Consider the following 16,698-nt stretch of genomic DNA (forward strand, 5'->3'; position numbering starts at 1 on the left):
GTAAGTATCATCATTTCCTAGACTTAAAGGTAAAATTTTAGAGCTTATAATGGTATAGCTAATACATGGTACAGCTTAATCACACCTGTGTTTTCTAGTTCCAGGTTTGGTGCTAAATCAGTGCTTTGAATTGAGTATGCGCAAACCACGCCGCACCCCACCCCCCGCCCCGCCCAGCCCATTCACACACTGTAAAACAGTCAGTGAGAAAGCATGACCTGTAGTCAGGTAATCCTGGTTTTGAGTCCTCTTCTGCCAGGTACGGTTCTGTTATGTGATAGACAAGATTACCTAGTTTATCTGTGCTTCAGTTTTATCATTTGTAAAATGGGGACAGTGCCATCTGCCTCGCAGGGTTTTCGTGAGGATGAAATGAGATATAGGTGTATAGTGCACATATATTTAGCAAATGATAATTTACAGTTTTTACTATGGTTGTCTTCCTATTATAATTCAACATTGAGTTTTCCTTTCTTATGTAATGCAGCGGTCCCCAACCTTTTTGGCACCAGGGACTGCTTTCGTGGAAGACAATTTTTCCATGGACCAGGGTGGGGGGGGGGGTGGTTTCGGGATGATTCAAGCACATTACATTTATTGTGCACTTTATTTCTATTATTATTACATTGTAACATATAATGAAATAATTATACAACTCACCGTAATGCAGAATCAGTGGGAGCCCTGAGCTCATTTTCACTTGCCACTCACTGATAGGGTTTTGATGAGTCTGCAAGCAGCTGATTGATTATGGTCTCTGTGCAGTCAGACCTCTCTGCTAATGATAATCTGTATTTGCAGCCACTCCCCAGCGCTAGCCTCACCTCCTCAGCTCCACCTCAGATCATCAGGCATCAGATTCTCATGAGGAGCGCACAACCTAGATCCCTCACATGTGCAGTTCACAGTAGCGTTCGCGCTCCTGTGAGAATCTAATGCTGCTGATCTGACAGGAGGAGGAGCTCAGGTGGTAATGTGAGCGATGGGGAGTGGCTGTTAGTACAGATGAAGCTTCTCTTGCTCACCGGCCCGCTGCTCACCTCCTGCTGTGCGGCCTGGTTCCTAACAGGCCACAGACCGGTACCGGTCCGTGGCCCGAGGGTTGGCGACCCCTGATGTAATAGGTTAATACTGAAGAAATAATTTATTCCTTTTTAGTTCTTGGGACTTTTCGATTAATCTTAATAATCCTTTTTTGTGGTAAAATCATAGAAAAATATTTGTTTTTCTACTAATTTCCTATAACTCCATGGTGGGGAGGAATTGATTTTTGTGCCAGTTGTGAGTGGTTTTTGTAGTGACAACAGATAGGGGTAACTCTAGTTTCCTTCCCGTATTAGTTTTCTATAGCTGCCAAAACAAATTACAACAAACTTGGTGGCTTAAAACAACACAGATTTGTTATCTTGCAGTTCAGTATGTCTGACACAGGTCTCGGGGCTAAAAGCAGGTGTTGGCAGGTTGGCATTCCTTTCTGGAGAGTCTAGGAGAATCTGCTATTTGCTCTTTTCAGTTTCTAGAGGCTCCTTGCATCTCTTGGCTGGTGGCTCCCTTCCTCTGTCTTCATAGCCAGTAATGTAACATCTCTGTGGCCATGCTTCCATCATTACATCTTTCTCTGACTCCTTCTGCCTCCCTCTTCCACCTCTTAAGGACCCTGTGATCACATTAGTCCCATCTGGGTAAACAGTGTAGTCTCCCCATTCTCAAAGTCAGCTGATTAACAGCTTACATTCCCCTTTACCTTAGTTGTAAACTAACATATTCACAGGTTTTGAGGATTAGGACACGGACGTCTTTAGGCACCATTATTCTGCCTCCTATATCTCCCATCCTCCCCAAAAGACTGAGCTCGGTTTCAGCTTCAAAACTGGAGAAGTCTTTAATGTTGCATATACCGTTTTATACAGTTGAAGTCTATTGAGGTTGTAGGTTGTAGTAGGAGGTAATGGGTTAATCTGGGATTTTTGACTCAACTGCTGCTGGTTGTGGAAGATGCGAGGGGAGTGAAGGGGAAGTAGTGAAGTCTGGCCCTGGAGGGAGAAACCAGCCTTTCCGAGGCTGTTGGGTAGATCTCTAGGGAAAGCAGCTTTTAACATCACTGGTGTAATGGGTCTTGATTACTACATAGTCCTAGGGATTTTTTTTTCTCCTTCTATTTTTTCCTTAGCTTTCCTCTTATTCCTGGATTTTTTTTGTGTGTTTGCAAAGTCAAAACGTTTGTAGGAATTTGTGAAATTTCTTAGTATTTGTAATGATTTATTTGAGTAATTTTAAATTCTTTGAAGGAAAGGCTATAAAAATCAAAGCATAAATAAAATCTATGTCTGGTTGAATTCATTTTTCTAATTTATTACTTGAGTTCATTACTTGAATTCAATTTACTACTTGAATTCATTTTCCCAATTCAGTACTACTTACTGGTGTCTGAACTATGTCACACGAACATGTTTTCCCAACTAATAAGTCTAGTCTTTCTAGTTATTTATCCATTCTGATCAATATGCAGGTGTTCACTGAAACTCCTCCATGTGCCAGGCGCTCTGCTTGGCTCTGGAGATATAGTGGTAAACTTGACATAGTCCCTTCCCTCATGGAGCTTACAGTCTAGTCTAGTAGGGCTGTCAGCACATAGTAAAGAAAGTGGATATGACTAACTGGGAGTCAAACTACTATAAATCATGGAAGAATCTGCAAAATTTTCCTTATTTTTATTTCCCCCAGTGTATGATTACTTCATTGGTTCAGAGTTCTTTTCAAATACTTCAAAATAATTTGATGACATAAAATTGAAATATAACTATGGCTACTGTTTACAATATTGACTGATGTTTTTTGGCTTATTTGAAGTATGTAATCTGAAGTTTAGGTTGCTTTATTTTATTTTATTTCTTTTTGAATTTTATTTTATTTATTTTTTTATACAGCAGGTTCTTATTAGTTATTTTATACATATTAGTGTATATATGTGAATCCCAGTCTCCCAATTCATCACACCACCACCCTCCAACACCCACCACTTACCCGCCTTGGTGTCCATACGTTTGTTCTCTACATCTGTGTCTCAATTTCTGCCCTGCAAACCGGTTCATCTGTACCATTTTTCTAGGTTCCACATATATGTGTTAATATACGATACTTGTTTTTCTCTTTCTGACTTACTTCACTCTGTATGACAGTCTCTAGATCCATCCACGTCTCAACAAATGACCCAATTTCGTCCCTTTTTATGGCTGAGTAATATTCCATTGTACATATGTACCACATCTTCTTTATCCATTCGTCTGTCGATGGGCATTTAGGTTGCTTCCATGACCTGGCTATTGTAAATAGTGCTGCAATGAACATTGTGGTGCATGTGTCTTTTTGAATTATGGTTTTTCTCAGGGTATATGCCTAGTAGTGGGATTGCTGGGTCATATGGTAATTCTATTTTTAGTTTCTTAAAGAACCTCCATACTGTTCTCCATAGTGGCTGTATCAATTTACATTCCCACCAGCAGTGCAAGAGAGTTCCCTTTTCTCCACACCCTTTCCAGCATTTGTTGTTTGTAGATTTTCTGATGATGCCCGTTCTAACTGGTGTGAGGTGATACCTCATTGTAGTTTTGATTTGCATTTCTCTAATAGTTAGTGATGTTGAGCAGCTTTTCTTGTGCTTCTTGGCCATCTGTATGTCTTCTTTGGAGAAATGTCTATTTAGGTCTTCTGCCCATTTTTAGATTGGGTTTTTTTTTTTTTTAAGTATTGAGCTGCATGAGCTGTTTATATATTTTGGAGATTAATCCTACGTCTGTTGATTCATTTGCAAATATTTTCTCCCATTCTGAGGGTTATCTTTTCATCTTGTCTGTAGTTTCCTTTGCTTTGCAAAAGCTTTTAAGTTTCTTTAGGTTCCATTTGTTTATTTTTGTTTTTATTTCCATTACTCTAGGAGGTGGATCTAAAAAGATCTTGCTGTGATTTATGTCAAAGAGTGTTCTTCCTGTGTTTTCCTCTAAGAGTTTTATAGTGTCTGGTCTTACATTTAGGTCTCTAATCCATTAGGTTGCTTTATGAAATGAGTTTTAAAATAGGCATTATCATTTTTAAGCTTTTCCAAATATTTAATGTAGTGAAGTTACAAATGTTGATTTTCACAAATAAAGTTTCCAGTAACTATTTCTTATATATAACGTTCTTTAAAATATTTCTAATTAAAGAAAGCCTGGGGGCTTCCCTGGTGACGCAGTGGTTGAGTATCTGCCTTCCAATGCAGGGGACACGGGTTCGATCCCTAGTCCGGGAAGATACCACATGCCGCGGAGCAAGTAAGCCCGTGCGCCAGAAGTACTGAGCCTGTGCTCTAGAGCCTGTGAGCCACAGCTACTGAGCCCGCGTGCCGCAACTACTGAAGCCCATGCTCCACAACGAGAGAAGCCACCACAATGAGAAGCCCGCACACCGCCATGAAGAGTAGCCCCCGCTCACCGCAACTAGAGAAAGCCCACGTGCAGCAATGAAGACCCAGCACAGCCAAAAATAAATAAATAAAATAAATAAATTTATTTAAAAAGCAAAAAAGCAAAGGAAAGCCTGACACTAATTTTCATGTTTGTTCCTTTTAGGAATGTTTTAAAGGAAGCTGGGCTACTCACAAGTTACTACATAAGAAAGCAAGTAAGTAAAGTCACACATCTCTATACCATTTTTCTTAGCAGTGGCTTTGTGCAGAAGACAAGAATTCTTCCAGCTCTGAAAGCGTATATTTGAATGTTCTGACTGTATAATCCCAAAAGCTAGAATTAGGACATTTTTTGTTCTTTGTGGTATGTAATCATTTAAATAAAACATGACTAATATCTCTGTTAATCTTGTTTCACATATGTAACATGAAAACATGAGATGGCTGCCACGAGTGGGATCTGGCTTGAGCAATACCAGAGGACGTCCTAAACTTTTGGCGTCTGGCACCCTCTTTCCTTTGCTAGAAGCGTTTGTGTGTTGTAGGCAGGGGCGCACGAGCTATCTGGCTTCATTTAATCAAATCGCTTTTGTTCTTGTTTAGTTTCAATTTCAGTTGCTTTGTCTAACTCAAAATTATATCGCTTTGTTTTTTTGGTGTTTTAATGTTATTACTTACAGTCTAATGTTTAATTTTCCTTTTTGAAGTTCCTTTTTGAGACACCACAAAGTGAAACTATTGGCTGCTTTTTAGCTATTGCTGTCAACCACACTGATCTATTGCTGATTCGAATGGCCTTTCCTGCTTTGGCGACTCATCCTATAAATTCAAGCCGTTAGCGTGGCTAGCTCACGACAACTCGTCACAATTACTTGAAAATTGACAAGGGCTTTTTTTCTTATAGCACTGCCATCCTTATGGGTGGATTGGCAGATAGTACATGGTTCTTGGTATAAGGTTTTCTTTCAACTTACTGATCTTGGTATTTTTAGTTCATCTACTTTATATTTTTAAGGAATTTGCTGATTTAATAAAGTTTGGTAGATTGTTTTATATGTGTATATACCTTAAAAATCTCATTGAGGTCAGTTGAACCACCATTTGAAGGAAAAGGAAATAAAAATTTAAAAACATATATTCTGTGGTTGTATAAAGTGAAGTCTACATTTAATGGAAATGCTAGGCTATTGTGGGAGGAAATGTGGTTAGAGATGAGGAAAAATGATGTGAATAAATGAGTTTAAAAAGCATAAATGACAGGATTTGCTACCTCCAAAGTATAGAGATAGGTTTAAACATGCCATTTTATTTTATTCACTTATACTTTAAATACTGTATATCAAATGTGTTAGGTATTTTTAGAGCTCTTTGAGCCAATTATTAACATTTTATATTCAGGAACTTAAAAGCACAGGGAACTGAAGGATTGAGGTGAAAGAGTATGTTACTAAAAGAACTTGGGGCTTCCCTGGTGGCGCAGTGGTTAAGAATCCGCCTGCCAATGCAGGGGACATGGGTTCGAGCCCTGGTCCAGGAACATCCCATGTGCCACGGAGCAACTAAGCCCGTGAACCACAGCTACTGAGCCTGCACTCTAGAGCCCGCAAGCCACAACTGCTGAGCCCACGTGCCACAACTACTGAAGCCTGTGTGCCTAGAGCCCGTGCTCCGCAACAAGAGAAGCCACTGCAATGAGAAACCCGTGCACCGCAATGAAGAGTAGGCCCCCACCTCGCGGCAACTAGAGAAAGCCCGCGTGCGGCAACGAAGACCCAATGCAGCCATAAAGAAAGAAAGAAAGAAAGAAAGAAAGAAAGAAAGAAAGAAAGAAAGAAAGAAAGAATGGGTCTCTACTCCAAGTGTTTGCCACCTCATTGAAGTGTGCTTGTTTCTTCAATATTGGGTTTCTAGGATAGAGCTATTTCATTATGACTTACACTGCAAGAGAATTAAACAGCTGGTGTTCCCTAAGTAGTTGTTACTGCACTGGACTAAGACGGTTTGTGTTTTACTTATACCTCTAGAGTTTAGTATGGTGCCATGTTTCAGATTGTGCCCTCTTGGATCTTAGGGGATGATTTCTTCAGTGGGTGAGCCTAATATTCTTGATCACTTTGGGCTGTGTTGGGTAGAGTCAGCCCTCAGCTGCCAGCCCTGTGTCTTTCACACCCTAATAAATTGACCCCACCTACCATTGTGGATGACAGTCCTAGAGGAGGGAATGGTGTGGGGAAGGGTGATCTCCAGGGCTAAGAAGAGTATTGAGAAAGGGATTAGGGGAAAAGAATGTTGGGCTGGGAAGGAGCCAGGGCATCTTCAAAGATAGCACCTCATTCCAAGAAGTAATAGTGAAATAATGTAGCAAACAGTTCATGTGCACTGATCTCTAATTAAAGATGACTGATTTATATTTATGTTCATGAGGGATATTGGTCTGTAATTTGCTTTTAATATCTTTGACTGGATCTGGCATTAGAGTAATCCTGGACTCATAGAATGGGAAACATTTCCTCCACTTCTATTTTCCGGAAGAGGTTGTGTAGAATTGGTATTATTTCTTCTGTAAATGTTTGGTAGAATTCACCAGTGAAATCATTTGGACCTGGAGCTTTCTTGGTTGCAGAAGCTAATCAGACCTTAGGAATATTTCATGTGTGAGTTAAATGACTCAAGAGCAGAATTTACTTTTTATGTGTCATAGTAAAGAAGACCAGTTAGGTTGTAAAGCCCTTAAATGCATGTAATCCTGATGCTTGGGTGCATATTTCTTACACATATCTCCTGCCAGAGTTTACACAGTACCATTTGCCTTTAGTCTGTCTGATCTGTAAAAGTTGTAGCACTTCACATCTCAATACTCTATTATTTTACACTTTTTACACTCACCACTGATATACTCAGTGTGTTTCTTTGCCTCCCATTTTCCTAAAGTAAAAAGGTGGACATGGTTGACAAGTATCTTTTGAATAGCCAAAGATATGATATAAAAACTCGTTTAAAAAGAAAAAACACAAAAGAAAAACCTCTGTGGGATTTCCTGGCGGTCCAGTGGTTAGGACTTGATGCTTTCACTGCCGTGGCCCGGGTTCAGTCCCTGGTCGGGGAACTAAGATCCTACAAGCCGCGCAGCGTGGCCAAAAAAACAAAACGCCTCTAAATAATACTTTTTATTCTACTCTTCTACCCTTCCAAATTAGTGTGCTTGAGTTTTGGATTGCGGAGGGAAGGTATTAGATAATATTTCAGAACTGGTTCCACCAAGCTTTGTGAGCACGGATTACTCTAAGCCTCAATTCCAAACTGCCGAAATCGTGCATTTATTGTGAGTGTTAAATAAACAAATCTATGTAAAGTGCTTGGTGTATGTACAGTGCATAGTAAGTGCTCAGTAGCCATTTAATAATCATCTCTGGGAGAACTGAGTCAGGATTGTGATCAGAAAATTCTCTTCCAGGCAAAGTTTAGATATGGGCAGTTCTTTGGTGGCAGCTGAGGCCACCTGCACAGAACCTTTTAAAGAGGAAAGAAAGAAAGGTGTGCTGCACTTGGTACCTGATCTTGCACATATCAGGTACTCTTTGACACCACCTGCAGCTTACCTGGCCCTGTTGCATTGTGATGTTTGAAAGACAGCTTACAGATGTTTGCTTATGCTGTCCTATGCTTTCACAGTCATTTGAAAAAGACCAGTTAGTATGCAATTTTGTTACCGACCCCCAGTCCAATTCATATTTATTAGGTTTCTATTACGTATGTGTCTGGGACTTAGGGGCTTAGATCAATTGATCCGTAAATAGTTTACATTAAGTAAAACTTACTTTGGAAGAGAAACTTTCCCTAAGTAAATTATACCTAGAGACTAGAAAAGAGCTTGCCATATTTCATTCTTATTTAGATAGCTTTTGGGTTATATTATTTGTTGGAGGTCTGCTTTCATTTCTCTTGAAAATCGATTGTGGAAGGTTCAGAATCCAGATCAGTAGAAAGCTTTGAAAGATTTTACATCCTTCGTTTTCCCTGCACCCTCCCTTGGAGTATGTTAAAGCAAAAAGCCTGCATCTTGATTGCTGTTCTGTCCTGTTTCTGGTGAAAATTATTCTTGAAGTTCATGATTCAGACAGAAGCACTTGATGCAATCACAGGTAAAGCAGGTGTAAGTTGGCCTGCATTTTAAACTATTTTCTATAACGTTTGACCCTAGTGGCAGTGAATGGAGTCCATTTCTGTCCTGGAATGAGAAACAGCTTCGTGTGAATGTTAATGTCAATAGGAAAACTTCCCTGAACTTCATAGGGGAGAAAGATATCTAAAATTAAGTAGTGTAGTAGAAGCTTTCCTTTCTCTTTTTCTATTCCTTTACTTTTTTTTCTTTTGGCTGCGCCATGTGGCATGAGGGAATCTTATTAGTTCCCCGACCAGGGTTTGAACCCATGCCCCCTGATTGGGAGTTCAGAGTCTTAACCACTGGACTGCCAGGGAAGTCCCCTCTATTCCTTTACTTTATATGTAATATTATAATTGTATTTTCTTCCAAAATAATGTGAATGGATTGGTTGTATTTTTGCATTCTTTTCAATTGCCCCTCAAGGGCCTTTCAATCCCAAGTTGACCACATGCTCTTTGGAGAGAGTACTGGACTGGGAAGCAGCATTTCCACATTTCTGTGCCCATGTGAACCATCTTGCCTCAGTTTCCTCATCTGTAAAATGAGAAAATGAGATTAGATTGTCTTTTTCTGGTTGTTGATAACTGTAGTCACCATGCTGTACTTTATATCCCCAGGACTTATTTATCATATGACTGGAATTTTGTACCTTTCGATCACCTTCACCCATTTCACCATTCCTCTTTAGCTTAAGATGATATGATTCCATCTGTCCAAAATCAATTTTAAATAGATTGCTTAAAGGGAGGAGTTTTTTCCTTGTACACTTCTAAAATTATTTGAAGCTTGCCTTTTAAAACCTGTGATAACATTACAATAATCAGGAAAACGCTGGTGTGCATTGGGAGGTGTATAGGCTGCTACTTGGTGTAGGAGGGATTTGAATTCCTGCTGTTTAAAGTCTTAGGTTAGTAGTTTTATTTTGGTTTTTGGATAAGAACTGCAGTTAATGTGCTCAGATACCATTGAGGGTAGGTTCTGTGTGAAGATTTTTAGGTGTATTTCAGTAAATACAACATTATATATTATTAACTAACCTGGTAGTAAGGTGTGTGTTTGATTCTTAATTTTTCTAATGAATTTTCAGTAACTTTCGATTGATTGTTCCCTCCCCGTATCTTTGCCTTTTCCTACTTCCTTCTATTACCTACTTCTTTCTGTTACCTCCTTCCTGAAAAAAGGCAAATGATACTCACAAAATTTTCTAAGCAACTTAAAATGTTGACTTGAAAGTCATTCATCAGCTAAGTGAGAAGTTTTTGTTTTTTACTTTAAATTTGCTTTGGGATTATTTAGAATCTGTTCTTTTAGTAAAAGCACAGAATCCATTTGTAATATCTGCTCTCAGTTGGGAAGTTCTCCCCAGGCTCAAATTTTGTATTTCAAAAAACAGGCTTCCTATAAATTGACATTGCAGAGAGAATACATTTAGTATTTACTCGAGAAAAGGAGTTCAACTATGAGCTGTTCCTATTCAACATTGTGCAAAAAATGAGAATATGTTTAGTTTGGGCTTTTTCTCCCAAGACACTTAGATCTTTGCGGAGTCATAGGGCTGTGGACATAGCAAGAAAGCAGCAGCTTTGGTGACTTAGGTTAGGGTAGAAGTTTGCTGGATTTTGTGCCTGGGCTCTTTGGCTTGGCTTTCAAATAGTGACAGTTAAAGTATGCTGCTGCTCAGTGGCTTGACCACTGAGGCGTTTCTTTCTCTCATTCATCTGTCCGTCTCCCAGAAGATGAAAAGGCCAAGCGAGAATCTGTGTCTCCCTGGACTGTGGAAGGTGATATCAACACTGACCCATGGGCAGGTTATCGATATACTGGTAAACTCAGACCACATTATCCACTGGTGAGTAAATAAGGTAATAAAAATTTAACATTCTTTTAAACCAGTTTTCATAATTTTCAGTTTCCTAAAAATGATGCTCATAATTTGTATTCCAATTATGAATCATGTGATCAGGATTAAGTTTACATTCTAGCTTGTTAACTTTTATGGTACATTATTTAGAAGTTAGTAGGGATAATTGGCAATCATGGATGAAGTAGAAAACTTTTAGATGAAGGATTCTTTAATATTTAAAAAAGAAAGAGGTAGAATAGATATTTTTTAGGCCAACATATTGGTAGTGTATATTACTACTTTTCTAAAATTGTTTTAGTGTGATATACTTCTACCTTAATTTAGATACGGCTCTTCTGCCCTCCGGCTCCTTCCTGTGTTCTTGGCAGGCTGACTTCAGAGTCTTAACCTAGGAATTGACTTAAGTTGAAATTTATTTGTCATTCTCAAATACTTAAATTCTTTTTACTGTTGTTTTCTTTTTATAAAAGAGATACATCTTTAATTTTTAAAATTTGGAAAAATATCAAAAATATAAGAAAGTTTAATAGTAGCTCCCAGAGATAGTGTCCAGGAACATATTGGTGTACATTTACTTTGAGACATCATTTTGTTACTGATTTTGGTTCACCAATTTGTTTGGAGCAACACGGGCACCTTCCTTGTCTGCATGTAATCTTAAATCTTTAATGGCTTCTGTCACTCTCCCCATTCCTTACATATCCTGGGAAAGGGGGTGGCATTAGCACTAGGCTCGATCTTCACAAAATAGATATGTCGTGATATTTAAGATGTCATTTAAAACTTTTTTTTTCATTTAAGTCAGCGGTCCCCAGCCTTTTTGGCACCAGGGACTGGTTTCATGGAAGACAGTTTTTCCACGGGGCGGGGTCTGGGGGTGGTTCAGGCGCTTCTGTGAGTGATGGGGAGCGGCAGGTGAAGCTTCACTGCTCACCTCCTGCTGTGCAGTACGGGTCTGTGGCCAGGTGTTGGGGGCCCCTGATTTATTTATTTTATTTTATTTTTTATTTTTTAAATATCTTTATTGGAGTATAATTGCTTTACAATGGTGTGTTAGTTTCTGCTTTAAAAAAGTGAATCAGTTATACATATATGTAATCAGTTATACATATACATATGTTCCCATATCTCTTCCCTCTTGCATCTCCCTCCCTCCCACCCTCCCTATCCCACCCCTCTAGGTGGTTCCAAAGCACCGAGCTGATCTCCCTGTGCTATGCGGTTGCTTCCCACTAGCTATCTATTTTACGTTTGGTAGTGTGGTGTTTATTCCCCCACTTTTATTTTCTTTGTTAGTAGATTTTAATAATGAAAGTTACTTTCACGTTTGAATCGGATCCATCTAACCTCTTTGTTTTTTTTCAGATGCCAACAAGGCCAGTGCCAAGTTATATTCAAAGACCAGATTATGCTGATCACCCTTTAGGTAAATTCTGCTATGCTGTTTCTTCATATTTCAATTTGTGGGCTTGATGGCTACTACAGAGGAAAAGAGTGCTTTTTTAGTAGAAAATTTTCAGTGCTGGATTTCTAATAAATGTAAATATGTTTTTTCAAGGCACACTAGAACATTTGAGAGAATTAAAGATTCTTTCCTCTCATTAGAAATCTAATCTATTCTCAAGACATTGTTTATGTGGCTGTTAAAGGCTACATTCAACGTAATATTGTATTTTGTGTTGTTATATCAAATTCTAGATTTTAAAAAAAGTTTTGATTTTAGCATGTTCTCCAACCTTAATTAAATAATATCCATTTAGGTAAAAACAGATGGTGGAGGCCTTGAATGCATGCCTAACTAAAGACTCTGGACTGTAGCAGTAATAGAAATAGTAGTAATGGTGATGATAATAGTAGTAATGGTGATGATGATGATTCTATAAGTGATATTTTTTCATAACTGTGTGCCAGGCACTGTGCCAACCTCTTTACATGTATTACTCCATTTAATACTTTCAACACTCCTGAGGTGGGTTCTATTGTCTTCTCCCTTTATGGTTAATGATAGTGAGACATGCAGAGAAGATAGGTACTTTACAACATAGGCTAAAGTTGGATTATGTGAAATTACTGAGTTTGCTTGTCAAAAATGGTTGAATGTGGTTTAATCTACTGAGCTAAGCTACCTTTGCTTTTTTCTCAAAGAAAAAAAGGGAACTGTATTAAGTCGTTATGAATATAATTTGAAAATTTAGGTAAACTCCACTATTTCAGGTAAATTGAAGGAAAAGAGTCTGAATGATAGAATACTGTTGAGGATGTATAATTTCATTACACTGTATTTAATATTCTTGAATATAGTTTTAAATTGTATTTTTAAAGAGTACATAGATAAGGTAAATTGTAATAGTATAAAATGTTGCACAGTGAAGTGAGTACTTTTCCCCAGAAGTAATCACTATTAATGATTTCTTGTAGAACTTTTCAGAGATATTTGTTGTGTGTACATGCATTAACACCCCCCCCACCCAATTATACATGAAACGAACAAACTATATACACCTTTTCACCTTGCTCTGTTATATTTTATGTTGTAAATATTCCATATTATCCCATATAAAACCATTTCTTTCTTTTTAATGACTGAAGTATTCCATTATGTGGACATGTTATAATTTATTAAACCAGACTCCTAATAATGTATGTTTAGATTATTTCCAGGTTTTTACTTCTAACAATTTGACTGCAGGAACTGTTCTTATAATCACATATTTGTTCACATGTTGAGAGTATTTCTATAGGTTAATTGCCTAAAGGGAAATAGCTAGATCACAGGATACATGCATTTTTAAAACTTTTGAGAGGTATTACAAATCTCAGAGATTTTTTTGCCAGATAAAAACATATGAGAGTCTCTTTCCCTGTATCTTTTTTTCTTTTAAAATAAATTTATTTTTGGCTGCATTGGGTCTTTGTTGCTGCACACGGGCTTTCTCTAGTTGCGGTGAGCTGGGGCTACTCTTTCTTGCAGTGTGTGGGCTTCTCATTGCGGTGGCTTCTCCTGTTGCGGAGCACAGGCTCTAGGCACGTGGGCTTCAGTAGTTGTGGCACGCGGGCTCAGTAGTTGTGGCTTGCGGGCTTTAGAGCGCAGCCTCAGTAGTTGTGGCACACGGGCTTAGTTGCTCCCTGGCATGTGGGATCTTCCCAGACCAGGGCTCAAACCCGTGTCTCCTGCATTGGCAGGTGGATTTTTAACCACTGAGCCACCTGGGAAGTCCTCTTTTCCTGTATCTTCCCCAGCTTAGCATGTTATCAAGTTTTGCGATCTGTGCTAATTTGAAAGATGAAAAATGGTATTTTGCAGTTTTTTAAATTTGCATTTTTAAGTTATGAGTAAGGTTGAGCGTCTCTTTATTTTTAAAGATCATTTGTATTTTTTTTCCTTTTGAACTGTCTATTCATATCGTTAGACTTATTTTCCCCCCAGTTAGATTACTTGGTTTTTTCCATACGGACTTATAAATGCTCTTTCTGTATTAAGGAAAATAATCTCTTGATGTATGTACTATAAAATGTTTTCTCCCAATCAAGCAGTTACATTTTTGTCTTTGTAACATTACATTTATGACAAACTTTCAACATTCTTCTGTAGTAAAATTTATCAGTGTTTTCTTATAAGGTGCCTATGGCTTTATGACCTAGAAAGACCTTTTGGGTTCAGAGATTATAAAAATATTTTCCCACGTTTTCTTCTACTATTTCTATGGTTTTACTCTTCTTGTGTGTGTGATATAATTTTTGGTCCATATGAAACTTATTTATCTTTAGGAGTTAAGTAGGGATGCAACTTTATTTTTTTCCCAGCAGAATATCTGGTTGTCACATCACGAGTTATTTTTAAAAATTAGTCTTTTTCTTACTGATTTAAAACGCAACCTGTGTCACTATATTAAATCTTCACATCTTTAGGTTTTTGGATTCTGTTCTGTTTCATTAACCCATCTGTCTAATCGTATGCCATTGCCAAACTCTTAATTATTACAGCTGTATCATGTTTTAATACTTGATAGGCCTTGTTGCCCCCGCCTTTCCTCTTTTTCAGAATTTTCCTGGCTATTCTTGCATGTTTGTTTTTCCATGTGAAATTTCGAATCAGCTTGTCTGGTTCCCAAAAATGTCCTGTTGCCATTTTTTATTGGGATAGTATTAAATTTATAGACTAATTTTGGAAGAATTGACACCTTTACAATATTGAGTCTTCCTATCCAAGAACAGGGTATGTTTTTCTTCATTAGGCCTTTTAATGTTAAGTTATTCCTGGATACTTTATCTTTTTAAGTTATTCTTGTGAATATAGTATCTTCTGTATTTTTTGCTTGTTTGTATATGGGAAAGTTATTGATTTTTATATATTTTTCTTATCTGCCAACTTGCCGAATTCTTATTTCTAGTCATTTACCAGGTATTCCCTTGTTCTAGGGATATATAATCATATCTGAAATTGATAAGGATTTTGTCCTTTTCTTTCTAATTTTATATGTCTTGTTTCTTTCTCTCGTTTAATACATCTGCTAGTATTGTCACTAGACAATACTTTATTCTATTTTATTTAGCTAGAACAGTGCTAAAAATACTAGTGCTGATAGTGGGCATTCCATGATGTTGGTTCTTGGCTTGAGATTTATATTTATCATGTAAAAGTGGTAGCTGGCTATGTTATCAGAATTATCTTTCTAGATGATCATTTATTTTTCATTCCTTAATCTATGGCTATGATGAGTTATATTCATAGTTTAATATTGAACTATCCTTGCCTTTCCAATATGAATCTCACTGAAGTCATGGTGTACTATGTTTTTTGGATTCTGTTTGATAATATTTTATGTGGTATTGTTATATCAGCATTTATAAAAAGAGTAGTTTATGGTTATATTCTTTTTGTCAGATTTTGAAATAATTATTATACTGGCTTTAATGCTTTTAAATGTATGAATAACTTCAATTAAGCTAATTTTATTAGTGAAAATTCTTAGGGCAGTATTTTTCAAACTTTTTTGACTATGACCCAGAGAACTGTATTTTATAGCATGATCTGTGTATATGTGTGTGTGTATAAATTAACAGTCAAACATTTTACAACAGCACTTACTTACTTACTTACCCTGTATGATATAGTCTATTATTTTCTATTCCATTTATTTACTATAAAAAAATATTAGTCATAGCCCACTAATAGCCACTAAAGAGTCACAAACTGCCGTTTAAAAAACACTGACTTAGGTTCCAGTTTCAAAAAATAAATGAGTGTAATTAATTTATCAGTTGTTGATAATATACTTGCTTCATGAGATGATGATCATGAAAACAGTTATAAATTGTATGGTGCTATTCAAATGTGAATCATTTACTGACCTTATTAACACACTTCCTGTCAAATAATAAGTACTTCATCTTGAATGATTTCTCATAGACTTGGAAATTTGTTCTTTAAAATTGTTCTTTCAGTTTGTTTAGCAAATTTCATGTTGAAAGTATTTTTTCAGAAAACCTGACCTGGACCCTCCCATATTATGAAATACCATTGTGTGAAATCGTAAGACCTATTATTATATCATCAAGGGGATAATTATGCTAATATATACTACATCTTTTTGTTCACTTTGGTTTACTTACTGATTTTCTTTACCAGGAATGTCTGAATCTGAGCAGGCTCTTAAAGGTACTTCTCAAATTAAGTTACTCTCATCTGAAGATATAGAAGGGATGCGGCTCGTATGTAGGGTAAGAGTTTTTTTCTCCCCGCCATGGTATAGAACATGTTTAAGTAGTTATAACACATGAAGTCAATGATTTGCTCATTTATAAAGGTAGCAAATATTACATAGTAAAACTGTGACTAGCCATATTTACTTTATTTTTAAATTTATTTATTTTTTTGAAGTATAGTTGATTTACAATGTTGTGTTAATTTCTGCTGTACAGCAGAGTGACTCAGTTATACATACATTCTTTTTTATATTCTTTTCCATTATGGTTTATTCCAGGATATTGAATATAGTTCCCTGTGCTGTACAGTAGGACCTTGTTGTTTATCCATTCTACATGTAATAGTTATTTTCTGTGGTTCTTTGAGGAAAATCATTCATCTATTCTTTTATTTCCCTCCCTTCCCTTCCCCATTGTAGAATTGTGAGAAGCCTCAAACTTCATCAGTTCATTATTGTTTAGGTTACTTAGGATGTACATTTTCACATAGAAATCAGTCAGACGTACTTATTAAGCTAT

General features: G+C 37.1%; 1 protein-coding gene across 2 annotated transcripts in view; it reads left to right on the plus strand.

Annotated features, from left to right (window-relative positions):
- The window catches only part of METAP1 (methionyl aminopeptidase 1), a 69,002-nt gene that overhangs the window by 33,264 nt on the left and 19,040 nt on the right, over positions 1 to 16,698 (plus strand). For both annotated transcript variants that reach the window (XM_068542477.1, XM_068542476.1), the window contains exons 2-5: positions 4,608 to 4,659; positions 10,343 to 10,458; positions 11,839 to 11,899; positions 16,103 to 16,194. In XM_068542477.1, the coding sequence (XP_068398578.1) occupies positions 4,608 to 4,659; positions 10,343 to 10,458; positions 11,839 to 11,899; positions 16,103 to 16,194 (321 nt within the window). The remainder of the gene's footprint in view (positions 1 to 4,607; positions 4,660 to 10,342; positions 10,459 to 11,838; positions 11,900 to 16,102; positions 16,195 to 16,698) is intronic.

This window comes from Eschrichtius robustus, chromosome 4, assembly GCF_028021215.1.
Source record: "Eschrichtius robustus isolate mEscRob2 chromosome 4, mEscRob2.pri, whole genome shotgun sequence".
Taxonomy (NCBI): Eukaryota; Metazoa; Chordata; class Mammalia; order Artiodactyla; family Eschrichtiidae; genus Eschrichtius; species Eschrichtius robustus.